The sequence below is a fragment of the Macaca nemestrina genome, chromosome 18, assembly GCF_043159975.1.
Source record: "Macaca nemestrina isolate mMacNem1 chromosome 18, mMacNem.hap1, whole genome shotgun sequence".
In the NCBI taxonomy this organism is placed as follows: Eukaryota; Metazoa; Chordata; class Mammalia; order Primates; family Cercopithecidae; genus Macaca; species Macaca nemestrina.
This window is the reverse complement of record NC_092142.1, coordinates 4,875,363-4,902,250: the sequence shown is the minus strand read 5'-3', so window position 1 is coordinate 4,902,250 and position 26,888 is coordinate 4,875,363. Positions and strand designations below refer to the sequence as shown.

The window sequence follows — 26,888 nt, the reverse complement described above, 5'->3', positions numbered from 1 at the left end:
AGAGGTTGCAGTAAGCCGAGATGGCACCACTGCACTCTAGCCTGGGTGACAGAGCAAGACTCCGGCTAAGAAGAAAAAAAAAAGGCCGGGCGCTGTGGCTCACGCCTGTTAATACCAGCACTTTGGGAGGCCGAGGTGGGTGGATCACCTGAGGTCAGGAGTACGAGACCAGCCTGGCCAACACAGTGAAACCTCATCTCTACTAAAAATACAAAAATTAGCCAGGCATGGTGGCATACAGCTGTAATCCCAGCAACTCAGGAGGCTGAGGCTGGAGAATAGCATGAACCCAGCAGGCTGAGATTGCAGTGAGCTGAGATTGTGCCACCACACTCCAGCCTGGATGACAGAGCACGACTGTCTCAAAAAAAAAAAAAAAAAAAAAAAAAAAAAAGGCCGGGCCCAGTGGCTCACGCCTGTAATCCCAGCACTTTGGGAGGCCGAGGCGGGAAGATCACAAGATCAGGAAATCAGGACCATCCTGGCTAACACGGTAAAACCCCGTCTCTACTAAAAATACAAAAAATTAGCCAGGCGTGGTGGCGGGCACCTATAGTCCCAGCTACTCGGGAGGCTGAGGCAGAAGAATGGCGTGAACCCGGGAGGCAGAGCTTGCAGTGAGCCGAGATCGTGCCACTGCACTCCAGCGTGGGCAAAAAAAAAAAAAAAAAGAAGAATAAGAAAAAGGCAGGCTGGGTACAAGACACCAGTCTGTTATGCCATTCTTCCCCACAGCCTTTTTAAAGTTACTGAGAACTATGACAGTAATTAGGCCTATGATACTCCTGGGAAGGAAACGAATCTATTTGTGAAACAAAAATTAATTTTTTCCCTAAGCCAAGTGAAGGGAATATCCACTTCGTTGGCCTCTGATATACACACTGACAGCACAGTTCACCACACAACAATCACCTCTTCCAGCGTCCCTTTCCCCAGGTATTCTATTCGCTTACCGCTCTATCTTCCCTGCTAGTCCACTCCCTCCTCTTTCCAGCCTGTGCCTTAGACAAGGACCCCAAACAAGAATCACCTGAGAAACTCCAAAAACAGGTTCCCAGTCATAATCCCAATTTTACCAAAAAAGAAAGGTTTGGAAACCCCTTAGATCAACAAGCAGCATCCAAAGACACCAAAAACTTAGGCTCACTAAGTATTAACTTCCTGCCTCAGCCTCCCAGGTAGCTGAGATTATAAGCATGTGCTAGCATCCCACTTATTGTTCACGCTAATATAATTTTTTTTTTTCTTTGAGACGAAGTTTCGCTCGTCGCCCAGGCTGGAGTGCAATGGCACGATCTCAGCTCACTGCAACCTCTGCCTCCTGGCTGCAAGCAATTTTCCTTCCTCAGTCTCCCGAGTAGCTGGGATTACAGGCTACTTTTTGCAAGGCTAATTTTCGTATTTTTAGTAGAGACAGGGTTTCACCATGTTAGCCAGGCTGGTCTCGAAATTGCAAGGCTAATTTTTGTATTTTTAGTAGAGACGGGGTTTCAACATGTTAGCCAGGCTGGTCTCAAACTCCTGACTTCAGGTGATCCACCCGCCTCGGTCTCCCAAAGTGCTGGGATTACAGGCGTGAGCCACCGCACCCAGTCTAGGTCAAGTTTTTAATCTGTTTTCTCTCCAAGGACTTAGAAGCTGAATTTCAAATTTTACACTGAAATACACAATTCTAATTTTTTTTTTTTTTTTTTTTTTGAGACAGAGTCTCGCTCTGTCGCCTAGGCTGGAGTGCAGTGGCCGGATCTCAGCTCACCGCAACCTCCGCCTCACAGATTCAAGTGATTCTCCTGCCTCAGCCTCTCAGGTAGCTCAGATTATAGGCACGTGCCACCATGCCCAGCTAATTTTTTTTTTTTTTTTTTTTTTAGTAGAGACAGGATTTCTCCATGTTGGTCAGGCTGGCCTCTATCTCCTGACCTCAGGCGATCCACCCACCTCGGCCTCCCAAAGTGCTGGGATTACAGGCGTGAGCCACTGCGCTGGACCCACAATTCTAATTTTCAAAGTATATCGCCCTCCTGGAGGAGTGATATTCCAGTTTTGGGTGCAATCCTGATGTAGAGCCCAAATGTCCTGTGAAGAGAGTCAGCTGTTAAAAGGAAACCAAAAAATCAAGGTAGCTCTAGCTGTCCAATTTTACAAGTTTTCAACAGATTTGATGAGGGGTGAGCTAAAGGCAGTCAATGCTTTATTGTCTGTAACTCATTGGCACTGGCATTTCTAGAGTTGCTCATGTTCCCCCTTTTGGTGACTCACAGCATTTCAACATGTTGCCACAGCAAAGGAAAAAAGGAAATCAAGTCAGACAATGGAGGAATCACAGGATTTCCCTCTTCACATCCCCATTTAGATGAGGTCATTCAATGAGTGTGTGTGTTTCCAAGGCTCTACAAATTCCCACACCCTCACCAGTGTTTAAATCTAAATGTTGGCCGGGCGCGGTGGCTCAAGCCTGTAATCCCAGCACTTTGGGAGGCCGAGATGGGCGGATCACCAGGTCAGGAGATCGAGACCATCGTGGCTAACCCGGTGAAACCCCGTCTCTACTAAAAATACAAGAAAATTAGCCGGGTGAGGTGGCGGGCGCCTGTAGTCCCAGCTACTTGGGAGGCTGAGGCAGGAGAATGGCGTGAAACCGGCGGGGCGGAGCTTGCAGTGAGCCGAGATCGCGCCACTGCACTCCAGCCTGGGGCACAGCAAGACTCCGTCTCAAAAAAAAAAAAAAAAAAAAAAAAAAAAAAAAAAAAAACCTAAATGTTGTCTCTGATAACTTTTTCTAATTTTACCAAGCAAGCTTTTATATGTCTTATTTAACTGTGAACTCCTGGTAAGCACAAATTTTGTCTTGTGATATTTATTTTTTCTTTTTTGAGACAGGGTCTCACTCTGTCACCCACGCTGGAGTGCAGTGATGTGATCTCAGCTCACTGCAACCTCCACTTCCTGGGCTCAAGTGATCCTTCAAAATCAACCTCCCCACTAGCTGGGATTACAGGCACGCGCCACCCTGCCCATTTAATTCTTTGTATTTTTAGTAGAGACGGGGTTTCATCATGTTGACCAGGCTGGTCTCTAAGTCCTGACCTCAGGTGATCCGCCTACATCAGCCTCCCAAAGTGCTGGGATTACAGGCGTGAGCCACCCTGCCCAGCCTAAGCTGAGTCTTAACACTGACCTCGTTTTACACGTGGAAAAATGATCAGCTCGCAAGGCTTTGCAAGGGGCTGAGAGGAGAGGGCTTCCTCCAGTGGAAAGTATTATGCAGTGCTTTTTTTTCTTTTTTTGAGATGGAGTCTCGCTCTGTCGCCCAGGCTCTGCCTCCCAAGTTCAAGGGATTCCTGCCTCAGCCTCCCGAGTAGCTGGGATTACAGGCATGCCCCAACACCTCAGGCTAATTTTTGTATTTTTAGTAGGGACGGAGTTTCACCATGTTGACCAGTCTGATCTCGGACTCCTGACCTCAAGCAATCCGCCAGGCCCGGCCTCCCAAAGTGCTGGAATTACAGGCGTGAGCCACCGCCCCGGCCCAGACGCGATTTAAATGGCATGACACAGGCAGGCCTCGTGCAAAGACTGCAAGGAGGTCCTGGCAGCTTCTGCAGGGTAATTAATGCACCCAGAGCACTGCGCTCAGAAGGTGACAGGTAAACCCATGTCCGGACTAACCGGCTACCCCCACACTTGATCCCTCCCAGTCCGACTCTGCTCCAAGCTGTACCAGGGTTCACTCGTGAAGTCACGACACCCACTCAAGGGGCACTTCCTATAGAGATAAGGGCACTGGAGGAAGGGCAGAGACCCGGCCAGTGCCAACAGCCCGGGAAGCCGCTAAGCCGGGCTCCAATCTCTGCCGGCATCCCCTGTCAGCACCGCCGACGTCCCCAGCTACGACCCCGGGGGTCACCTCGCGCAGCACGGCCGTGACGCTGGGAGGCGGTGGGCCCAACGGGGACGCCAAAGCAAGCCGCTCAGGCCTCCCCGCGCCCCCGGGGAGACGATTTTAGAGAGCGGCGTCCGGGGTTTCGCCCTCCCCTGACAGCCCCTCCACGCTCGTCTTCGTCCTTCTGCCCGGCCTCACTCAGCTTCCGGCCTGCCCGGTCTCCCCTCAGACCCGCGCCGGGGACGCAGAGGGCTGTGGCCTGGCTGAGCCCAGGTACGAAGGCCTGCACCGAGGCAGTGCCCGCGAAGGACGCGGCGCAGTCCGAGGAGCCGGGCGGAAGGAAGGCCCCGGGAGGGCGCAGACAGCTCACCTGCCGCAGGTCGCTGTGGCCCGTCCGCCAGCCTCCACTGAGCTTGCCCGTCAGCGACTCCCTCAGGCGCCGCAGTCCCCGCAGCCCAGCGGACTGGCGCGAAGGCCGGTGCAACGTCGGCACGCAGCGCGGGGCGGGGCCTAGGGAGGACACGCCCCTTGTAGCTGACACGCCCTTGCGGGGGTCGGGAGGCGGAGCATGTGGCTTTCTCCAGGTGTCTGAAGGCTGCAGGCTCAAGCTCTGCTCAGCAGGGTAAGTAGGGGTGCTTCGGCAGGAACGCTAGTGTTCACAAGAGCCGAGGTGTGTGAGGGTGCCTCAGGGCTGAGCACTTTTCTTCCCCAGTGTGGTTTAATCCTTTTACATCCACTCAGTGATGTAAGAAATAGGGTTGTCAATCGTGGCACCACCCACTTGCTCACTTGCCAATGCAATCTGCGAAACTGAGTCTCAACTCCGACACATCGGTTACCAGTCTTGTATCTGATCTCCCTGTTGCATTATGGGCATTCTTCTAACAGCAGCCAGAATGACAGAATGATTTTTTTTTTTTTTTTTTGAGATGGAGTTTTGCTCTTGTCACCCAGGCTGGAGTGCAATGGCGTGATCTCGGCTCATTGCAACCCCTTTCCCCCGGGTTCAAGCGATTCTCCTCCTCAACCTCCCGAATAGCTGGGATTACAGGTGCGTGCCACCACGCCCGGCTAATTTTTGTATTTTTAGTAGAGACGGGGTTTCACCATGTTGGCCAGGCTGGTCTTGAACTCCTGAACTCAGGTGATCCACCCGCCTTGGCCTCCCAAAGTGCTGGGATTACAGGCGTGAACCACCATGTCTGGACTTTTTTTTTTTTTTTTTTTGAGACAGGGTCTGGTTGTGTCGCCCAAGCTGGAGTGTAATGGTGCAATCAGAGTTCTCTGCAGCCAGGAACTCCTGTGCTCAAGCCATCCTCCTGCCTCAGCCTTCCAAGTAACTTGGACTGAAGGCATGCACCACCACGCCAGGGAATTTTTTACTTTTTGTAATCCCAGCACTATGGTAGGCAGAGGCAAGAGGATTGCTCGAGTGCAGGAGTACAAGACCAGCCTGGGCAACATAGGAAGACCCCGTCTCTACAAAAAAATGTAAACATCAGTCTGAGGTGGTGGTGTGTGCCTATAGTCCCAGCCACTTGGGAGGCTGAGGTGGGAGGACTGCTTGAGCCTAGAAGTTCCTAGGCTGCAATGAGCTGTGATGGTGCCACCTTACTCCAGCCTGGGCAACAGAGTGAGGACATGTCTCTTCCAAAAAAAAAAGTCACCAGAGATATAAATATGAATACATAGCTCAGATAGGACGCAATGGCTGACTGCTGTATTTTTTTTTTTTTTTTTTTTTTATGAGATGGAGTCTCAGGCTGTCGCCCAGGCTGGAGTGCAATGGCGCAATCCTGGCTTACTGCAGCCTCCTCCCCAGTTCAAGCAATTCTCCTGCCTCAGCCTCCTGAGTAGCTGGGATTACAGGCGCCTGCCACCACGCCCGGCTAATTTTTTGTATTTTTTTTAGTAGAGACGGGGTTTCACTATGTTGGCCAGGCTGGTCTTGAACTCCTGACCTTGTGATCTGCCCGCCTTGGCCTCCCAAAGTGCTGGGATCACAGGCGTGAGCCATGGAGCCCAGCCCAATTTTTGTTTTTTTTTTATTTTTTTATTTTTTTTTGAGACCGAGTCTCGCTCTGTCGCCCAGGCTGGAGTGCAGTGGTGCGATCTCCACTCACTGCAAGCTCCGCCCCCCGGGTTGATGCCATTCTGCCTCAGCCTCCCGTGTAGCTGGGACTACAGGTGCCCGCCACCGTGCCCGGCTAACTTTTTGTATTTTTAGTAGAGATGGGGTTTCTTTTTTTTTTTTTTTTTTTTTTTTTTTTTTTTTTTTGAGACGGAGTCTCACTCTGTCACCGAGGCAGGAGTGCAGTGGCCGGATCTCAGCTCACTGCAAGCTCCGCCTCCCGGGTTTACGCCATTCTCCTGCCTCAGCCTCCCGAGTAGCTGGGACTACAGGCACCCGCCACTTTGCCCGGCTAGTTTTTTGTATTTTTTAGTAGAGAGAGGGTTTCACCGTGTTAGCCAGGATGGTCTCGATCTCCTGACCTCGTGATCCGCCCGTCTCGGCCTCCCAAAGTGCTGGGATTACAGGCTTGAGCCACCGCGCCCGGCCAGTTTACACATTTTCATAATACATTTTGGTGAAAATAATATTGTCATCCGTGTCCATGTGAAGAGACCACCAAACAGGCTTTGTGTGAGCAATAAAGCTTTTTAATCACCTGGGTGCAGGCGGGCTGGGCCCGAAAAGAGAGTCAGGGAGGGGAGATGAGGGTGGGGCCGTTTTATAGGATTTGGGTAGGTAAAGGAAAATTACAGTCAAAGGGGGGTTGTTCTGTGGCGGGCAGGAGTGGGAGTCACAATTGCTCAGTGGGGGAGGTTTTTGAGCCAGGATGAGCCAGGCACAAGATAATGTCATCGCTCAAGGCAGGGACCGGCCATTTTCACTTCTTTTGTGGTGGAATGTCATCAGTTAAGGCGGGGCAGGGCATTTTCACTTCTTCTGTGATTCTTCAGTTACTTCAGGCCATCTAGGGGTATACGTGCAAGTCACAGGGGATGCGATGGTTGGCTTGGGCTCAGAGGCCTGACAGATATAACTGTAATAGTCTATTGCCAGATGTGCACAGCAAGTCAATACACCAAGACACAGGGCTGCAGCAGGGAGAGGCTGAATGGTAGGGCCAACGAGGTGCAGTGGCTCATACCTGTAATCCCAGCACGTTTGGGAGGCCAAGGGAGGAGGATCACTTAAGGCCAGGAGTTCAAGATCAGGCTGGACAACATAGTGTAGCAGGACGAGCAGCAGACAGAACTCCTCAGACACCGAGTTGCAGAAGGAAGGGGTTTATTCGGCCGGGGGCATCGGCAAGATTTCTGTCTCAAGAGCCGAGCCCCCCCACCGAGTGAGCAATTCCTGTCCCTTTTAAGGGCTCACAACTCTAAGGGGGTACACGTGAGAGGGTCGTGACTGATTGAGCAAGCAGGGGGTACGTGACTGGGGGCTGTAGGCACCGGTAATTAGATCGGGACAAAACAAGATAGGGATTTTCACAGTGCATTTCTATACAATGTCTGTAATCTATAGATAACAGAACCAATTAGGTCAGGGGTGGATCTTTAACTACCAGGCCCAGGGTGTCGCGCCAGGCTGTCTGCCTGTGGATTTCATTTCTGCCTTTTAGTTTTTACTTCTTCTTTCTTTGGAGGCAGAAATTGGGCATAAGACAATATGAGGGGTGGTCTCCTCCCTTAATAGAACTCATTTCTACAAAAAATAAAAAAAAAATAGCTGGGCATAGTGTTGTATACCTTTATTCCCAGCTACTGGGGAGGCTGAGGTGGGAGGATCGCTTGAACCCTGAAATTTGAGGCTGCAATGAGCTATAACCACACCACTGCACTCCAGCCTGGGCAACAGAATGAGACCCTGTCTCTTAAACAATAAATCTTAGGGCCACCCAATGAGGAGATGGGAGGAAACCTCAATCTGTCTCGCCCAGGAATTTGGGGCTAGGGTTTTTAAGGATTTTGAAGTGGGCCAAAGTGTGGAGACTGTTGATTTGTTGAAGAGTGCAGAAGGAAGCCATAGGACAGGGAGATGAAGGAACTATAGTCTCATGCTGACTCCACAGAGCTCTTCAGACTGGTTGACATCACCTTTTTTCCTGGAATTTGGAATCTGAAAAATATCTTAAGCAATTCTTTTTTTTTTAAGTTATTTTATTTTTATTTTTTAATCAATCTGTTTTTTTATGATGCACTTTCTGCTTTTGTCATATCTTAAGCAATTCTTAAATAAGAGCTTATGATTCTAGTGTCACAGATCCTAACTATAGGAACAATGGGGAGGCAAAAAGTCAGTTCTCAGTGACTTTCAATTACAAGGAAGTGAGTAAAAGTGCACAGCCTGATTAGTGCTTAATTTTAACTGAGTGTCTCTCCAGAATTCTTGTTAACCATGTGAGGGAGGCTTAAATATATTCATTCTGATCACCCCCGCCCACCGACTTTTTTTTTTTTTTGAGATGGAGTCCCGCTCTGTTGCCCAGGGTGTGCAGTGGCATGATCTCGGCTAACTGCAACCTCTGCCTCCCGGGTTCAAGTGATTCTCCTTGAACCTCCCAAGTAGCTGAGACTACAGGCACCCGCCACCATGCTTGGCTAATTGTTTGTATTTTTAGTAGAGATGGGGTTTCACCGTGTTAGCCAGGATGGTCTCGATCTCCTGACCTCATGATCCACCCGCCTCGGCCTCCCAAAATGCTGGGATTACAGGCGTGAGCGACTGCGCTGGGGCGATTCCCCCTTTTAACAGATGGGGTCTTGCTTTGTCATCCAGACTGGAGTGCAGTGACACGATCTTGGCTCACTGCAGCCTTGACCTCCTGGCCTCAAGTGATCCTCCTGCCTCAGCCTCCCAAATCACTGGAATAACAGGCCGCCGCACCATGCCGAGTCATTTTTTAGTTTTATTGAACACAAATAAATTACTGAAGTCGTGGGCCGGGCATGGTGGCTCCTGCCTGTAATCCCAGCACTTTGGGAGCCTGAGGTGGGAAGATCACTTGAGGTCAGGAGTTTGAGACCAGACTGGCCAGCATGTCGAAACTCCGTCTCTACCAAAAATACAAAAAAATTTAGCCAGGCATGGTGGTTCCTGCCTGTAACCCCAGCTACTCAGGAAACTGAGGCAGGAGAATAGCTTGAACCCAGGAGGCGGAAGCTGCAGTGAGCCAAGATCACACCACCACTGCACTCCAGCCTGGGCGACAGAGCAAGACTCCACCTTGAAAACAAAAACCAAAACAAAACGAAAAAACCCGAAATCAGTGCAAGTAGTAGCAACTTCAAAAGTGAGTTAGAAGCTGGGCATGGTGGCTCCCACCTGTACTCCCAGCACTTTGGGAGGCTGAGGCCGGTGAATCGTTTGAGGCCAGGAGTTCAAGAACAGCCTGGCCAACATGGTGAAACCCCCCTCTCGACTAGAAATACAAAAATTAGCTGGGCATGGTGGTGTAGCAGGGTGAGCCGCAGACAACAACCCCTCAGACACTGAATTGTAGAAGGAAAGGGCTTTATTCAGCAGGGAGCATCAGTGGACTCACGTCTCCAAAAATCAAGCTCCCTTTTAAGCAATTCCTGTCCCTTTTAAGGGTTTACAACTCTAAGGGGGTCGGTCCGATTGAGCAAGCAGGGGGTACATGACTGGGGGCTGCATGCACTGGTAATCAGAACAGAAAGGAACAGGACAGGGATTTTCACGATGCTTTTCCATACAATGTCTGAAATCTATAGATAACACAAGCAGTTAGGTCAGGGCTTGATTTTTAACTACCAGGCCCAGGGCGTGGTGCTGGGCTATCTGCCTGTGGATTCCATTTCTGCCTTTTAGTTTTTAACTTCTTTCTTTGGAGGTGGAAATTGGGCATAAGACAATATGAGGGGTGGTCTCCTCCCTTAGTGGCACATGCCCGTAATCCCAGCTACTCAGGAAACTGAGACAGGAGAATCGCTTGAACCCAGGAGGCGGAGGTTGCACTGAGCCAACATTGTGCCACCACTGCACTCCAGCCTAGGCGACAGAACCAGACTCTGTCTTAAAAAGAAAAGGCCGGGTGAGGTGGCTCACGCCTGTAATCCCAGCAATTTGGGAGGCCGAGGTGGGTGGATCACGAGGTCAGGAGTTCAAGACCAGCCTGGCCAAGAAAGTGAAACCCTGTCTCTACTAAAAATACAAAAACTAGCTGGGCTCGGTGGTGGGTGCCTGTAATCCCAGCTACTCGGGAGGCTCAGGCAGGAGAATCTCTTGCACCGGGGGGCAGAGGTTGCAGTGAGCCGAGATCGCACCACTGCACTCCAGCCTGGACGACAGAGGGAGACCCTGTCTCAAAAAAATAAAATAAAATAATAAAATTTTTAAAGTGAGTTAGGCAAAGCAAATATCCAGCGGACAAGGCCTCAAGGGGTAAGAGTCGTGGACATTGCTTTAACTATCTTTGCCTGACGCCAAATACCTGAAAATTCAGATGTTCATGCAAGATAAAGAGGTAATTTTTCTCCTCCTCCCAGTGGTCACCCGCAGCATTCGGTTAAGCGGCTGTTCACCTCGCTCATTTCGGTCTAACCGGATTTACACAAATTCACTGCGCACGTGCCTGGGGCGGGCAAACCCGGAAAGGACGCAAAGTCCCGCAGGAGCAAGGAGGAGCCAACAGCGCCGGAGGAGGAGTTTCTGCCGACACTTCCGGATTGGCCGCTACAGCCGGGGGTCCTCCTACGCTGTGCTCCCGGCAGCGGCGCTCTGCCAGGTGGGGCCGGAGCTGCGAGGAGGGGTCGGCGCCTCGCGGGCAGCTCCATTCCCGCCTCTGCAGTGGACTTGGCCGCAGAATCGGGGTCCCGGGCTCCTGGAACTTGTTCCGGCCAGGCCGCGGCAAGGAGGTCACTCCTGCCTGTGGAACCCGGGCCAGGGGGCGGGTGACCAGACTCGGGCGGGGGAGGCGGGACGGAGGAGGGGAGGGGATCGGGCCCAAGGGGGACGAGGAGGGTCGCAGGACCCCGATATCTCGGGACAGGCGTCTTGCCGCTCCGGGCCCAGCTGCCCGCCTCCACACATACTCGGTGCGCAGACAATGGGGGGTCCCTTGTCGCTCCTGGCGGGAACCCGGGCCCCACCCCCAATTCCACGCCTCCCACTACCCCCAGATCTCTCTGGACCGCATTCGTCCCCTTCTCGTCCTCATGGCGGACAAGAAACTGGTGGTGGTTTTCGGAGGCACAGGTGAGCGAAACCCCAGACTGGGGCCCCTGCAGAACCAGGGCGCCCAGCCCTGAAGACCGCCCTTCCTGGGGTCTGCAGGGAGGGGTAAGGTCACTGGGACCCCCGACCCGAGTTGGGGCTGTGATCGCAGGAGCGAGGCCAGAATTGCTTTCCATTTTTTTTTTTTTTTTTTAGACGGAGTTTTGCTCTGTCACCCAGGCTGGAGTGCAGTGGCACTATCTCAGCTCACTGCAACCTCTGCCTCCCGCGTTCAAGCTATTCCCCTGTCTCAGCCTCCCAAGTAGCTGGGATTACGCGCATGCCACCATGCCCGGCTAATTTTTGTATTTTTAGTAGAGTCCGGGTTTCATCGTATTGGTCAGGCTGGTCTCAAACTCCTGACCTCAGGCGATCGACCCGCCTCGGCCTCCCGAAGTGCTGGTATTACAGGCGTGAGCCACCATGCCCGACCTGCTTTCCAAATTAAAAAAACCAAGTTACTTTACTTACTTGAATAGGAGTACTTGAACATGATACCAAAATTAAATCTTCTTTCTAGCCTCCTCTTCTACCTCATCTATCGCTGTTACCAAGTTTCTTGAATATCCTGCCAGAGTAGATAACACGTTATCATTTTTAAAAATGATAGCATATTATTTCACTCCTATTTTTTTATTTATACATATTTAATATCTATAACAGCTTTATTGAGATATAATTCTCATACTATACAATCCACCTGTTTAAAGTGTGCAACTCACTGGTTTCTAGTGTATTCACAGAATTGTACAACCATCACCACAATCAATTTTAGAAAATTCCCATCACTGCAAAAAGAAACTCTGACCCAGGTGCAGTGACTCAACCCTGTAATCCCAGCACTTTAGTTGGACCAAGTGGGCAGATCGCTTGAGCTGAGGAGTTCCAGACCAGCCTAAGCAACATGGCAAAACCTCGTCTCTACAAAAAAATACAAAAATTAGCCGGCCATGGTGACATGCACCTACCTATAGCTACCTGGGAGGTTGAGGTGGGAGGATCACCTGAGTCCAGTAGGTCAAGGCTGCAATGACCTGATTGTGCCACTGCACTCCAGCCTGGGTGACAGAGTGAGACCTGATCTCCAAAAAAAAAAAAAAAAAGAACTCCATGAACCTATGAATAGTTACTCCCCATTCTAACTCCTCCCAGCCAACCCCTAGAAAGCTCCAATCTACTTTTGGTATCTATGGATTTATCTATTCGGGACATTTCATATGAATAAAATCATAATATGTAGCCTTTTCTGTCTGGCTTCTTTCAATTAGCATGTTTTCAAGGTTTGTTTGTGTTATAGTGTGTGTCTGGGCTTTACTTTTTTTTTTTTGAGACAAGAGTCCCCCTCTGTTGCCCAGGCCGCAGTACAGTGGCGTGATCTCTGCTCACTGCAACCTCTGCCACCAGGGTTCAAGCAATTCTCCTGTGTCACCCTCCTGAGTAACTGGGACTACTGGCGTAAGCCACCATGCCTGGCTAATTTTTGTATTTTTAGTAGACACGGGGTTTCACCATGTTGGCCAGACTGGTCTCGAACTCCTGACCTCAGGTGATCTGCCCACCTCAGCTTTCTAAAGTGCTGGGATTAGAGGTGTGAGCCACCGCACCTGGCCAGCTTTACTCTTTTTTTTTTTTTTTTTTTTGAGACAGAGTTTCTCTCTTGTTGTCCAGGCTGGAGTGCAATGGCGCGATCGCTGCTCGCTGCAACCTCTGCCTCCTGGGTTTAAGCAATTCTCCTGCCTCAGCCTCCCAAGTAGCTGGGATTACAGGCGTGTACCACCACACTCAGCTAATTTTATAGTTTTTTAGTAGAGACGGGGTTTCACCATGTTGGTCAGGCTGGTCTCGAACTCCTCACAGCTTTACTCATTTTTATAGCTAATATTCCACTGTATGGATAGACCACATTCTGTTTATCCATTCATCAATGGATGGAACTTGATTTATTTCCACTTTTTGGCTATTATGCTGCCATGAACATTGGTGTACACTTTTTTCTGAGTCAGGGTCTTGCTCTGTTGCCCAGGCTGGAGTGCAGTGGCTCAGTCATCACTCACTGCAGCTTTGACTTCCAAGCCTCAAGCAATCCTCCTGCCTCAGTCTCCTGAGTAGCTGGAACTTTAGATGAGCGCTAACAGGCTAGCTGATTTTTTAATTTTTTGTAGAGACAGGGTCTCGCCCTGCTGCCCAGACTGGTCTCAAACTCCTGGCCTCAAGCAAAACTCACCCCCCTTACCTTCCCAAAGTGCTCAGATTACAGTTATGAGCTACTGTGCCTGGCCTCAGTCCTTATTTTTGATGCATTTCCGTGTAAATTGCAGATATGTGTACACTGCCCTTCCATACTAAGGCATGCATGACATTAGCTAGAATTCAGTATTTGTTTACAGATTTTTTAATTATGAGGTATATATAATAATTTTTTTTTTTTTTTGGAGACAGGGCCTTACTCTGTCACCCAGGCTGGCGTGCAGTGGTGTGTGTGATCACGGCTCACTGCAGCCTCAACAATCTCCCAGGCTGAGGCTTTCCTCCAGCCTCAGCCTCCCTGGTAGCTGGGACTAGAGGCACATGCCACCATGCCCAGCTAATTTTTGTAATTTTTTGTAGAGAGAGGGTTTCGCCTTGTTTTTTTTTTTGTTTTTTTTTTTTTTTGAGATGGAGTCTCGGTCTGTCGCCCAGGCTGGAGTGCAGTGGCCGGATCTCAGCTCACTGCAAGCTCCGCCTCCCGGGTTCACGCCATTCTCCTGCCTCAGCCTCCCGAGTAGCTGGGACTACAGGCGCCCGCCGCCTCGCCCGGCTAGTTTTTTGTATTTTTTAGTAGAGACAGGGTTTCACTGGGTTAGCCAGGATGGTCTCGATCTCCTGACCTCGTGATCCGCCCGTCTCGGCCTCCCAAAGTGCTGGGATTACAGGCTTGAGCCACCGCGCCCGGCCGGGTTTCCCTTGTTGTCAGTTTCACTACATTGCCCAGGCTGGTCTCAAACTCCTGGGCTCAAGAGATCTGCCTGACTCAGCCTCCCAAAGTGTCAGGATTATGGGCATGAGCCACCGTGCCCAGCTGCAATGCACAAAATCTTAAGGGTATATCTGACAGATGCGCATGCCTGTGTGACTCAAGCTCCATTGAGATCGGAATAAGTTTTTGTATTCCTTTCTTTTAACTATTTTTCTTTGTCCCGTTTTTGAGCAGATCTTAATATGGTTGTGTATCTGAATATGGCTGTATATTCTACTTCAGGAAGAATTCAAATCCCATCAAGATCTGAATATGTTTTTTTTTGTTTTTTTTTTTTTTTTTTGAGACGGAGTCTCACTCTGTCGCCCAGGCTGGAGTGCAGTGGCCGGATCTCAGCTCACTGCAAGCTCCGCCTCCCGGGTTCACGCCATTCTCCTGCCTCAGCCTCCCGAGTAGCTGGGACTACAGGCGCCCGCCACCTCGCCCGGCTAGTTTTTTGTACTTTTTAGTAGAGACGGGGTTTCACCGTGTTAGCCAGGATGGTCTCGATCTCCCGACCTCGTGATCCGCCCGTCTCGGCCTCCCAAAGTGCTGGGATTACAGGCTTGAGCCACCGCGCCCGGCCCTGAATATGTTTTTGTTTTGTTTTGAGACAGAGTCTTACTCTGTCACCCAGGCTGGAGTGCAGTGGCCCAATCTCAGCTCACTGCAGCCTCTGCCACCCTGGTTCAAGCGATTCTCCTGCCTCAGCCTCCCGAGTAGTTGGGACTACAGGCTCCTGCCACGTGCCCAGCAAATTTTTTTTTTTTTTGAGACGGAGTCTTGCTCTGTCGCCCAGGCTGGAGTGCAGTGGCTCAATCTCGGCTCACTGCAAGCTCCACTTCCTGGGTTCACGCCATTCTCCTGCCTCAGCCTCCCAAGTAGCTGGGACTACAGGCACCTGCCACCATGGCTGGCTAAGTTTTTGTATTTTTACTAGAGATGGGGTTTCACCATGTTAACCAGAACGGTTTCGCCTTGTTCGATCTCCGGACCTCGTGATCTTCCCGCCTTGGCCTCCCAAAGTGCTGGAATTACAGTCGTGAGCCACTGCGCCCGGCCTAATTTTTTTTATTTTTAGTAGAGATGGGGTTTCACCATCTTGGCTAGGCTGGTCTTGAACTCCTGACCTCGTGATCCACCCACTTCAGCCTCCCAAAGTGCTGGGATTACAGCCACTGAACCCAGCCTGAATATGGTTTTGTATTCTACTTTTTTTACTTTATTACATCATAAATATTTTTACCTTTATTTTTTTGAAACCAAGTTTCGCTCTTGTTGCCCAGGCTGGAGTGCAATGGCACGAACTTGGCTCACCGCAACCTCTGCGCTTCCTGGGTTCAAGCAATTCTCCTGCCTCAGTCTCTTGAGTAGCTGGGATTACAGGCATGTGCCACCATGCCTGGCTAATTTTGTATTTTTAGTAGAGACAGTGGTTTCTCCATGTTGGTTAGGGTGTTCTCAAACTCCCGACCTCAGGTGATCCACCCGCCTTGGTCTCAAAGTGCTGGGATTACAGGTGTGAGCCACTGCGCCGGCCCTTTTTTTTTTTGAGAGGGAGTCTCACTTTGTCACCCAGGTCACCCAGGCTGGAGTGCAGTGGCGTGATCTGGGCTCACTGCAAGCTCCACCTCCTGGGTTCAAGTGATTCTCCTGCCTCAGCCTCTTGAGTAGCTGTGACTACAGGCACCCGCCACCACGCCTGGCTAAGTTTTTGTTTTTGTTTTTGTTTTTTGAGACGGAGTCTCGCTCTGTCGCCCAGGCTGGAGTGCAGTGGCTGGATCTCAGCTCACTGCAAGCTCCGCCTCCCGGGTTTACGCCATTCTCCTGCCTCAGCCTCCCGAGTAGCTGGGACTACAGGCGCCCACCACCTCGCCCGGCTAGTTTTTTTATTGTTAGTAGAGATGGGGTTTCACCGTGTTAGCCAGGATGGTCTCGATCTCCTGACCTCATGATCCACCCATCTCGGCCTCCCAAAGTGCTGGGATTACAGGCTTGAGCCACCGCGCCCGGCCAGTTTTTGTATTTTTAGCAGAGACGGGGTTTCACCGTATTAGCCAGGATGGTCTCGATCTCCTGACCTTGTTATCCACCCGCCCTGGCCTCCCAAAGTGCTGTGATTACAGGCGTGACCCACCGTGCCTGGCCTTTTTTTTTTTTTTTTGATACAGATTCTCACTCTGTCATCCAGGCTGCAGTGCCGTGGTGCAATCTCAGCTCACTGCAACCTCCGCCTCCTGGGTTCCAGCAATTCTCGTGCCTCAGCCTCCTGAGTAGCAGGGAGTATGGGCATGTGCCACCACATCCAGCTAATTTTTGTATTTTTTGATAGAGGTGGGGTTTCACCAAGCCAAGATCGTACCACTGCACTTCAGCCTGGGCGATAGAGTGAGACTTCATCTTAAAAAAATAAATAAAATAAAATAAAATAAAATAAAAATAACTGAATGAGAATCATCGCTGAGAAGGTTTCCTGGGTGTTCCTTGCTGTGGTGGAGCACTCCCTTCAGGGTTTCGCCCTTCAGTGGGACTTTCAGGCAGGTTTGACCTGGGAGGTGTTTTTGACTCTTTATAGGTGCCCAGGGTGGCTCCGTGGCCCGCACGCTCCTGGAAGATGGAACATTCAAGGTTCGAGTGGTGACCCGAAACCCTGGGAAGAAGGCAGCAAAGGAGCTGAGGCTGCAAGGTGCAGAAGTAGTGAAGGGAGACCAAGATGACCAGGTCAGCATGGAACTGGCCCTGAATGGGGCTTACGCCACCTTCATTGTGACCAATTACTGGGAGAGCTGCAGCCAGGAGAAGGAGGTCAAGCAGGTGAGGGCAAGCGGGAGCTGCAGGGAGGCTGGGCCAGGCTAGGAGCAGAGCGCCTGGGAGGAGCTCCAACTCTGCAGGGAGGGCTGACCACTGCAGGCCTTTCCCTCTCCTTCATACCTCTGCCTGCTCTAGGCTGTGAAGCAGGTGGACGCTGTTGCGTCCAATGACTTTTTTTTTTTGAGACAGTCTCAGTCTCACTGAGCAACCACACCTGGTCTGTTTGTTTGTTTTTTAATGAAAAATGTTAGAAGTTGCTTTTTTAAAAAAAGAATTTACACTTTTATTTTAGATTCGGGGGTACATGCACAGGTTTGTTACATTGGTATATTGAGTGATGCTGGGGTCTGGGGTGTGACCTGACCTGTCACCCAGGTAGTGGGCACAGTACCCAGTAGGTAGGTTTTCAACCCTTGCCTCCCTCCCTCCCATGGTCCCCAGTGTCTGTTGTTGCCTTCATGTCCACGTGTACCCATCCAAACTTGTTATTAGCCTTGACCCTTTCTTCAATTATGGTCTTACCTAGAAACCCATTATATAGAACGTACAAAGACAACTTCTCTGATTAACACAGATCTTGTTTTTTTTTTTTTTTGAGACGGAGTCTCACTCTGTCCCCCAGGCTGGAGTGTGGTGGCGCAATCTTGGCTCACTACAAGCTCCGCCTCCTGGGTTTCATGCCATTCTCCTGCCTCAGCCTCCCGAGTAGCTGGGACTACGGGCGCCTGCCACCATGCCCGGCTAATTTTTTGTATTTTTAGTAGAAACGGGGTTTCACCATGTTAGCCAGGATGGTTTCAATCTCCTGACCTTGTGATCCGCCCGCCTCGGCCTCCCAAAGTGCTGGGATTACAGGCGTGAGCCACTGTGACTGGCCAGATCTTTTAAGACGGAGTCTTGTTCCGTCGCACAGGCTGGAGTGCAGTGGTGGAATCTCAGCTCACGGCAACCTCTGCCTCCCAGATTCAAGCAATTCTCCTGCCTCAGCCTCCCGAGTAGCTTGGATTACAGGTGTGCACCAGCACGCCCAGCTAATTTTTGTATTTTTAGTAGAGACAGGGTTTCACCATGTTGGCCAGGCCGGTCTTGAACTCCTGACCTCATCTGATCTGCTCGCCTTGGCCTCCCAAAGTGCTGGCATTACAGGCGTAAACCACATGCCCGGCCCTAAGCAGATCTTATTTCTTTTCTTTCTTTCTTTCTTTTTTGAGACTGAGTTTCGCTCTTTTTGCCCAGGCTGGAGTGCAATGGCGCAATCTTGGCTCACCGCAATCTCCGCCTCCCGGGTTCAAGTGATTCTCCTGCCTCAGCCTCCCGAGTGGCTGAGATTACAGGCATGTGCCACCATGCCTGGCTAATTTTTTTGTATTTTTAGTAGAGACGGGGTTTCTCCATGTTGGTCAGGCTGGTCTTGAACTCCTGACCTCAGGTGATCTGCTTGCCTCGGCCTCCCAAAGTGCTGGGACTACAGTTGTGAGCCACCGCGCCCAGCCCAGCAGATCTTATTTCTAATCCTGATGATTCCGTGTGGGCTTCCTGGTACTGTCACAACAAAGGACCACAATCCACGTGGCTTAAAACCATAGAAATCAGCTGAGCGCGGTGGCTCACGCTTGTAATCCCAGTACTTTGGGAGGCCAAGGCGGGCGGATCACTTGAAGTCAGGAGTTTGAGGCCGGGCGCGGTGGCTCAAGCCTGTAATCCCAGCACTTTGGGAGGCCGAGACGGGCGGATCACGAGGTCAGGAGATCGAGACCATCCTGCCTAACACGGTGAAACCCCGTCTCTACTAAAAAGTACAAAAAACTAGCCGGGCGAGGTGGCGGGCGCCTGTAGTCCCAGCTACTCGGGAGGCTGAGGCAGGAGAATGGCGTAAACCCGGGAGGCGGAGCTTGCAGTGAGCAGAGATCCGGCCACCGCACTCCAGCCTGGGTGACAGAGCGAGACTCCGTCTCAAAAAAAAAAAAAAAAAAGGAGTTTGAGACCAGCCTGGCCAAGACAGTGAAACCCCGTCTCTACTAAAAATACAAAAATTAGCTGGGCGTGGTGGTGGGCGCCTGTAATCCCAGCTACTCAGGAGGCTGAGGCAGGAGGATCGCTTGAACCCAAGAGGTGGAGGTTGCAGTGAGCCAAGATTGTGCCACTGCACTCCAGCCTGGGCAACAGAGGTAGACTCTGTCTCAAAAACAAAACAAAAACAAAAATCATAGAAATCGATTCTCTGATATTCTAGAAGCTAGAAGTCCAAAATCAAGGTGTCAGCAACGTCACCCTCTCTCCAGAGGCTTTGAGGCTGGGTGCGGTGGTTCATGCTTGTAATCCCAGCACTTTGGGAGGCTGAGGTGGGCAGATCACTTAAGGTCAGGAGTTCAAGACCAGCCTGGCCAACACGGCAAAACCCTGTCTCTATAAAAATTACAAAAATTAGCCAGGCATGGTGGCGGGCGCCTGTAGTCCCAGCTACTTAGGAGGGTGAGGCAGGAGAATTGCTTGAATCCAGGAAACGGAGGCTGCAGTGAGCAGAGATCGCACCACTGCACTCCAGCCTGGGTGACAGAGCGGGAGTCCATCTTAAAAAAACAAAATAAGGCCGGGCGCGGTGGCTCAAGCCTGTAATCCCAGCACTTTGGGAGGCCGAGACGGGCGGATCACGAGGTCAGAAGATCGAGACCATCCTGGCTAACACGGTGAAACCCCGTCTCTACTAAAAATACAAAAAACTAGCCGGGCGAGGTGGCGGGCGCCTGTAGTCCCAGCTACTCAGGAGGCTGAGGCAGGAGAATGGCGTAAACCTGGGAGGTGGAGCTTGCAGTGAGCTGAGATCCGGCCACTGCACTCCACCCTGGGCGACAGAGCAAGACTCTGTCTCAAAAAAAAAAAAAAAAAAAAAACAGGCCGGGCGCGGTGGCTCACGCCTGTGGGAGGCCAGGCGGGTAGATCACGAGGTCAGGAGATCGAGACCATCCTGGCTAACACAGTTAAACCCTGTCTCTACTAAAAATAGAAAAAAATTAGCTGGGAGTGGTAGCGGGCGCCTGTAGTCCCAGCTACTCAGGAGGCTAAGAGAGGAGAATGGCGTGAACCTGGGAGGCAGAGCTTGCAGTGAGCCACGATTGTGCCACTGCACTTCAGCCTGGGTGACAAAGTGAGACTCCATCTCAAAACAAAACGAAACAAAACAAGGGGTTCGAGGGAAATCCTTCTTCACCGTTTCCAGCTTCTTGTGGCTCCAGGTGTTCCTTGGCTTGTGGCCACAAAGCTCCCATCTCTGCTTCCCTCTTCACATGGCCTTCTCCAAGTTCATCTCCTCTCCCGTCTCTCATAAGTACCCTGGTTACTGGATTTAGGGCCCATCTAGTTAGTGCAGGATGTTCCCATCTCAAGATCCTTCACATAATTACATCTGCCAAGACCCTTTTTCTGAATAAGGTCACATTCACACGTTTCAGGAGTGAGGATGTGGCGTATGTTTTTGGAGGCCACCGTCCGAATCCCTGCATCACCTCATGCAGTAGGTAGTGTTGTCATCTGCATTTAACCAACGAGCTCAGGATGGTGCCATCACTTGTCCGGGGTCACACAGCTTGTACATGGCAGAACCTGATTGGAACCTATGCAGCTGTGGTGTCACTATAGTCTCCCAGGGCTCTCCAAGGAAGATGGCTGAGCTCTGTGGGCAGGGTGTTCTCACACCAGCAGAAATGGGACACGTGCATTATCCTTTGGGCCTCCATGTAGGCCGTCCCCCTGCAGCCGACCTCCTCGCCCCTCCTGTGTTGCACATGGTGGGCCAGAGTTGGTGGCTGGTAGAAGGCTTCCAGGGCTGTGTTAACGGGTGTGCTGTCATATGTGAACATCATTCCAGGAGAGGGGGCCTCCTCAGGGGTAAGTGGGGTCTGGCTGTTAACCTCGCAGATGGTGGCCGCTCTGGGATTAGAACACTGGGGCCGTGACCAGGGACAGACGTCCTTCCTCTGAGCCTTGTGATCTCTCTTTCCCTGCCCTCCAGGGGAAGCTGCTCGCTGATCTGGCCAAGCGTCTGGGCCTCCACTATGTGGTCTATAGCGGCCTACAGAACATCAAGAAGCTGACGGCAGGGAGATTGACTGCAGCGCACTTTGATGGCAAAGGAGAGGTGGAGGAATATTTCCGAGACATCGGCGTTCCCATGACCAGTGTGCGGCTGCCCTGCTATTTCGAGAACTTCCTCTCCCACTTCTTGCCCCAGAAAGCCCCAGATGGAAAGAGCTACTTGCTGAGTGAGTGCCCTTTCTCGCACATGGTGAGGCAGAGCTCTCCACCTTGTGAAGCTGTTAGTGTAGCAGACCTTGGGCCGCTGTCACGTGGTACCAGGTCCGAGCCATGGCTCCCTCACGTTGGGCCCAGGACTGAGCATGTCCTGTCAGCTTGTGGGGCCTCGACTTCCTGTTCTGTGAGATGGGCTTTATACTGAGGTTTGCAAGGGTGGCAAGATCTACTGAGACAGTGATGATGCAATGCTCGCTTGGTCCATTGGAAGGCTTTACAGAGAGGACCTAGTGATTGTCAGTTCTCCTTCAAAGATAAGGAGGAGGACCAGGCGCGGTGGGTCATGCCTATAATCCCAGCACTTTGGGAGGCTGAGGTGGGGATATCACCTGAGGTCAGGAGTTCGAGACCAGCCTGGCCAACATGGTTAAACCCCATCTCTACTAAAAATACAAAAATTAGCCAGCCCGGCGTGGTGGTGCACACCTACAATCCCAGCTACTTGGGAAGCTGAGGCAGGAGAATTGCTTGAACCCAGGAGGCGGAGGTTGCAGTGAGCTGAGATCGTGGCACTGCACTCTAGCCTGGGCGACAGAGCAAGACCCCGTGACAAAAAAAAAGACTGGGCGCGATGGCTCAGGCCTGTAATCCCAGCACTTTGGGAGGCTGAGGAGGGTGGATCACAGGGTCTGAAGATCGAGACCATCCTAGCTAACATGGTGAAAGCCTGTCTCTACTAAAAATACAAAAAATTAGCCAGGCGTGGTGGCGGGCGCCTGTAGTCCCAGCTACTCTGGAGGCTGAGGCAGGAGAACGGTGTGAACCCGAGAGGCGGAGCTTGCAGTGAGCCGAGATGGCGCCACTGCACTCCAGCCTAGGCGACAGAGCAAGACTCTGTCTCAAAAAAAAAAAAAAAACCTCCACTCAGGGATATCTCTTGCTCCGGTCTCTGAGCTCTGTGCCCTCGAGCTCCTAGGGGATCTGAACAGGTAGCTGCATTGGCCCGTCTCTAGGTAAGAGGATGGCACCCAAGCATTCCACGGGCCACACCCAGACCCTTGCCAGCCTCCCCATCTACAAAACCTCAGCCTGGAAAGTTGCAAGTCATTCATTCATTCAGGATTTATCAAGCTTTTATCATGGACGTGCTGCTCTGGGCCAGCCCTCGGTGTCTGGTTAATCAGGATTTCTGGTAAGTGAGTTGGTATTTAGAGTATCCACCCAGAGGTGGACATTCCAGCTTCCAGGAATTTAGGATGTGACAGAGTACTTCAGGCTGGTGCCTCAGGATCAGCGGAGACCCTGGGCTCCAGCCGCACTCTCTGTAGCAGCTTTCAAAGTCCTTTTCCTTTGTCCCTTGTCCATCATCCTAGTGCTAAGAGAGCTGGGCAGGCCCAGGTTCTTAGCCCCATTCTGGGAATGCAGCAACCCAGACTCAGAGAGCCTCAACAGCCTGCCCCAGGTGGCAGTAGCTGGATTCCATCCTGCTTCCTGACTGAATTCCACTGCTACCTCTGTGCTACCACAAATAGCAAGACATATCTTAGCTATGCCTGAGTGCTGGAGTATGCAGCTGACTGCTGGGAAGAACCAGCTTGGACCCTTTGGAGAGGGGCTCTGTCCCTGCCCGGGTCTGCCCTTGGGACATGTGCCAGCTCATGTCTGTGCCCCACAGGCCTGCCCACAGGTGACGTTCCCATGGATGGCATGTCTGTGTCCGACCTGGGTCCCGTGGTGCTCAGCCTGCTGAAGATGCCAGAAAAATACATCGGCCAGAACATCGGGCTGAGTACTTGTAGGCACACGGCTGAGGAGTACGCTGCCCTGCTCACCAAGCACACCCACAAAGTCGTGCACGATGCCAAGGTGGGCCTCCCACCCCGGGGGACTCAGGCAGCTGTGTCAGGGCTTTCTAGCTCCCCATAGGGAGGGTGTATCCAGGGCTGCCCACCCCTCTGGGAAATGCATCTAAATTCATTTGTTCATTGTCAACGTTTATTTTCTGCTGTTCTAGGAGCTAAGTGGCCACAGAGTGAAATTTCTGGCTTAGATGTTTTGGCCAAGTAGCGAGAAAAGCTTCCAGGAGGAGGGGTGAAAATGCAGGCCCTGCTGGGCTCCTCTGTGGGAGGGGATTTGAAGGGAAAGAGTCTAGAAAGAGAGGCCCAACCCCTGCCCCCAATATTGGCCTGGCTGGGTGGGCAGGAGGCCTACTGGACAGACTCTTGGGTACCTGTTTTCTAATGTCTGTCATTACCATTAGGAAAGTAAGACCTACTCATTAAAGAATCTGGAAGGCCGGGTGCAGTGGCTCACGCCTGTAATCCAGAACTTTGGGAAGCTGAGGCAGGTGGATCACCTGAGGTCAGGAGTTCGAGACCAGCCTGGCCAACATGGTGAAACCCCATCTCTACTAAAAATAAACAAATTAGCTGGGTGTGGTGGTAGGCGCCTGTAATCCCAGCTACTTGGGAGGCTAAGGCAGGAGAATCACTGGAACCCAGGAGGTGGAGTTTGTAGTGAGCCAAGATCATGCCATTGCACTCCAGCCTGGGTGACAGAACGAGACTCCAAACAAACAAACAAAAAGAATCTGGGAAACACTGGAGTCCTTAAAAGACAAAAGTTGGGCTGGGCGTGGTGGCTCACGCCTGTAATCCCAGCACTTTGGGAGGCCGAGGCAGGCGGATCACGAGGTCAAGAGATCGAGACCATCCTGACTAACACGGTGAAACCCCGTCTCTACTAAAAATACAAAAATTAGCCAGGCGTGGTGGCGGGCGCCTATAGTCCCAGCTACTCGGGAGGCTGAGGCAGGAGAATGGTGTGAACCCAGGAGGCGGAGCTTGCAGTGAGCCTAGATCGTGCCACTGCACTCCAGCCTAGGGGACAGAGCGAGACTCTGTCTCAAACTAAACAAACAAACAAACAAAAGACAAAAGTTGAGCTGGGTATGGTGGCTCACACCTGTAATCCCAGCACTGTGGGAGGCCCAGCTGGGTAGATCACGAAGTCAGGAGCTGGAGACCAGCCTGGCCAACATGGTGAAACACTGTCTCTACTAAAAATACAAAAATTAGCCGGCATGGTTGCAAGCACCTGTAACCCCAACCATTAGGGAGGCTGAGGCAGGAGAATTGCTTGAACCTGGGAAGCGGAGGTTGCAGTGAGCCCAGATCGCGCCACGGCATTCCACCCTGTGCGACAGAGCAAGACTCCATCTCAGAAAAAAAAAAAAAAAAAAGACAAAAGTTAGTTGGGCACGTTGGCTCATACCTGTACTCCCAGCACTTTGGGAGGCTGTGGCAGGAGGATTGCTTGAGCTCAGGAGTTGAAGACAAACCTAGGCAACATAGTGAGACCCCATCTCTACAAAACATACAAAAATAACCCGATTGTGGTGGTGAGCACCTGTTGCCCCAGCTATTCAGGAGGCCAAGGCAGGAGGATCACTTGAGCCTAGGAGTTCAAGACCTGCCTGGGAACCATAGGGAGACCCCTTCTCTAGAAAAAATAAAAATTAGCCATGTGTGATGGTACGTGCCTGTAGTCCCAGCTATTCAGGAGGCTGAGGTGGGAGGATTGCTTGAGCCCAGGAGTTCGAGGCTGCAGTGAGCTATGTGCACCCTACTGCCACTCTAGTCTGAACGACAGAGTAAGACTCAGTCTTAACAACAACAAAGACAAAAGTCACCCTTAGAGCCCTACCGAGACCCATACAGTAATGGGAGGAGGCCGTGGCACAGAAAGGTTCAGGGTTTAGGGGGGTCAGCCTTCTGGGCTGAGATCTGGTTCCAGCCATTGAGACCTGCCAATGTGTAAGTTCAGGAACGTTTCCTGACCCCCCCTACCTGTTTTCTCATCTGTGAAATGAGTGTATCAATAGTATACACCCCTTTGGTTTGTTGTGAGGATTAAATGAAAAAAACTGCAAAAGCTTTGTTTTAGTACTATGCCTAACACCTCCAAAATATGCACTAAATGACTTACATTGCTTTAAAAAAGAAAAAGGCCTGAGCCAGGTCATGGAAGATTTGGGGAGCTGAGGAGTTAAGATTCAGCTCAGTGGGGATGGGAACAGCTTTGGTTTTTTGTTTGTTTGTCCTGTGTGTGTTGTTTTTGAGACGGTCTCACTCTTTTGTCCAGGCTGGAGTGCAGTGGCGTAATCATAGCTCACTGCAACCTCAACCTCCCAGGCTCAAGCAACCCCACCACCTGTGCCTCCCAAGTAGCTGGGACTGTAGGTGCATGCCACTGGGCCTGGCCAATTTTTGAAAATTTTTTGTAGAGAAGGGGTCTCGCTTTGTTGCCTAGGCTGGTCTCGAACTCCTGGGCTCAAGCGATCCTCCCACCTCCACCTCCCCAAGTGCTGGGATGACAGGTGTGAGCCACCATGTCCGGTCAAGCTTTGGTTTTTGAGCAAGAAAGTGATGCAGGGAGGTCTCTGATTTGGAAGAGATTGAGATATTTTCATCTCATGATCTGAAAATAATAGTCTTTTTATTTATTCATTTTTGAGACAGGGTCTCACTCTGTCACCCAGGCTGGAGTACAATGGTGTGATCTCAGCTCACTGTAACCTCCACCTCCTGGGTTCAAGCAGTTCTCCTGTCTCAGCCTCCTAAGTAGCGGGGATTACACGCATCCACCACCAGGCCCGGCTAATTTTTGTATTTTTGGTAGAGATGGGGTTTTACCGTGGTGGCCAGGCTGGTCTCAAAAACTCCTGGCCTCAAGTGATTTGCCTGCCTCAGCCTCCCCAAGTGCAGGGATTATGGGAATTAGCCACAGCCTCTGGCTAAGAACAATCTTTAAACTGATCTAGAATGTCAGGCTGCTCAGGAGAGTAGCGGTTTCTCAATTTTCGGCTTTTCTAACTTCTACTAAGTTTTCAAATGACCTTGTACTGAGGACCTGGGTCAGCGACCGAGACAGTAGTGGTTCTGGGTGTAGCAAGTCGGGAGACCCCAGCCCATCCGGCCTTCCCCCCCAGCCTGCCACCTCCCAGGGCACTGGAGGACACCGGCCACAACAGGCTTCTCTGCTTCCAGATGACTCCTGAGGACTATGAAAAGCTTGGCTTTCCCGGGGCCCGGGACCTGGCCAACATGTTCCGTTTCTATGCCCTGAGACCCGACCATGACATCGAGCTGACCCTGAGACTCAACCCCAAGGCCCTGACGCTGGACCAGTGGCTGGAACAGCACAAAGCAGACTTCGCCCTGCTGTGACCTGCCCATCTTGCAGCCCCTTTTGGGGGTTGGGGACACCAGAGGGGCAGAGGCACCGACATCTGAATAAAGCCATTGTTCTCCCAGATGGCTTCCAGGATTTGGCTTGGGGTGATAGCTGGGTACCAACACAGCAGTAAGAGGGGGTCCAGGGCTGAAGGGATCACTTGGTGACTGGGACGAGTGACCTACACGTGTGTTTACTCAAACAGGTGTGAAGTGGCCCGTTCTGACCTCAGCTAGCAGAGCAGCTCTGACCAGCAGCCTCTGTTCCCATCACATTTGAAATTCATTTACAGACGGGGACATAGCACAGGACACAGAGGAGCCCCAGGAGCCAAGCTTCCGACACACCCCTTTTCATCTCCAGAGTCAGTAAGGCCATCTGCACATGTGAGCTGGGACAGGCTCTGCGGGGGGGCGGGGGAGGAAGGGGCTTCTCCCTTTCCTCCTCATCCTTGTCCTGGGAGGAGCCAG

At 51.5% G+C, this 26,888-nt stretch overlaps 2 protein-coding genes across 10 annotated transcripts in view; one reads left to right on the top strand and one right to left on the bottom strand.

The window, feature by feature from the left end:
- Positions 1–10,452, bottom strand: part of LOC105467840 (heme oxygenase 2) — a 42,807-nt gene extending 32,355 nt beyond the window's left edge. The window contains exon 1 of one of the 4 annotated variants that reach the window (XM_011717595.3): positions 10,348–10,452. The gene's annotated coding sequence lies outside the window, so the exon portion shown is untranslated. Of the gene's footprint in view, positions 1–4,253; positions 4,376–10,347 lie in introns of those variants that run through there. The other 3 variants (XM_011717591.3, XM_011717593.3, XM_011717594.3) reach the window with 3 other exon arrangements.
- LOC105467839 (NmrA like redox sensor 1) lies at positions 10,360–26,497 on the top strand. 6 transcript variants are annotated; one of them, XM_011717588.2, is made up of 6 exons: positions 10,471–10,641; positions 11,036–11,111; positions 16,700–16,845; positions 20,945–21,194; positions 22,859–23,049; positions 26,232–26,497. In XM_011717588.2, exons 2-6 carry the CDS (start codon positions 11,072–11,074, stop codon positions 26,409–26,411), a joined length of 807 nt encoding a protein of 268 aa, XP_011715890.2. In that variant the 5' UTR covers positions 10,471–10,641; positions 11,036–11,071; the 3' UTR covers positions 26,412–26,497. The 6 variants fall into 6 exon arrangements, with proteins under 6 accessions (XP_070940139.1, XP_070940141.1, XP_011715890.2 ...); XM_011717586.3 differs by having other exon boundaries at positions 16,700–16,938; XM_011717587.2 differs by having other exon boundaries at positions 10,570–10,771; positions 16,700–16,938.
- Positions 26,498–26,888: the final 391 nt, after the last annotated feature.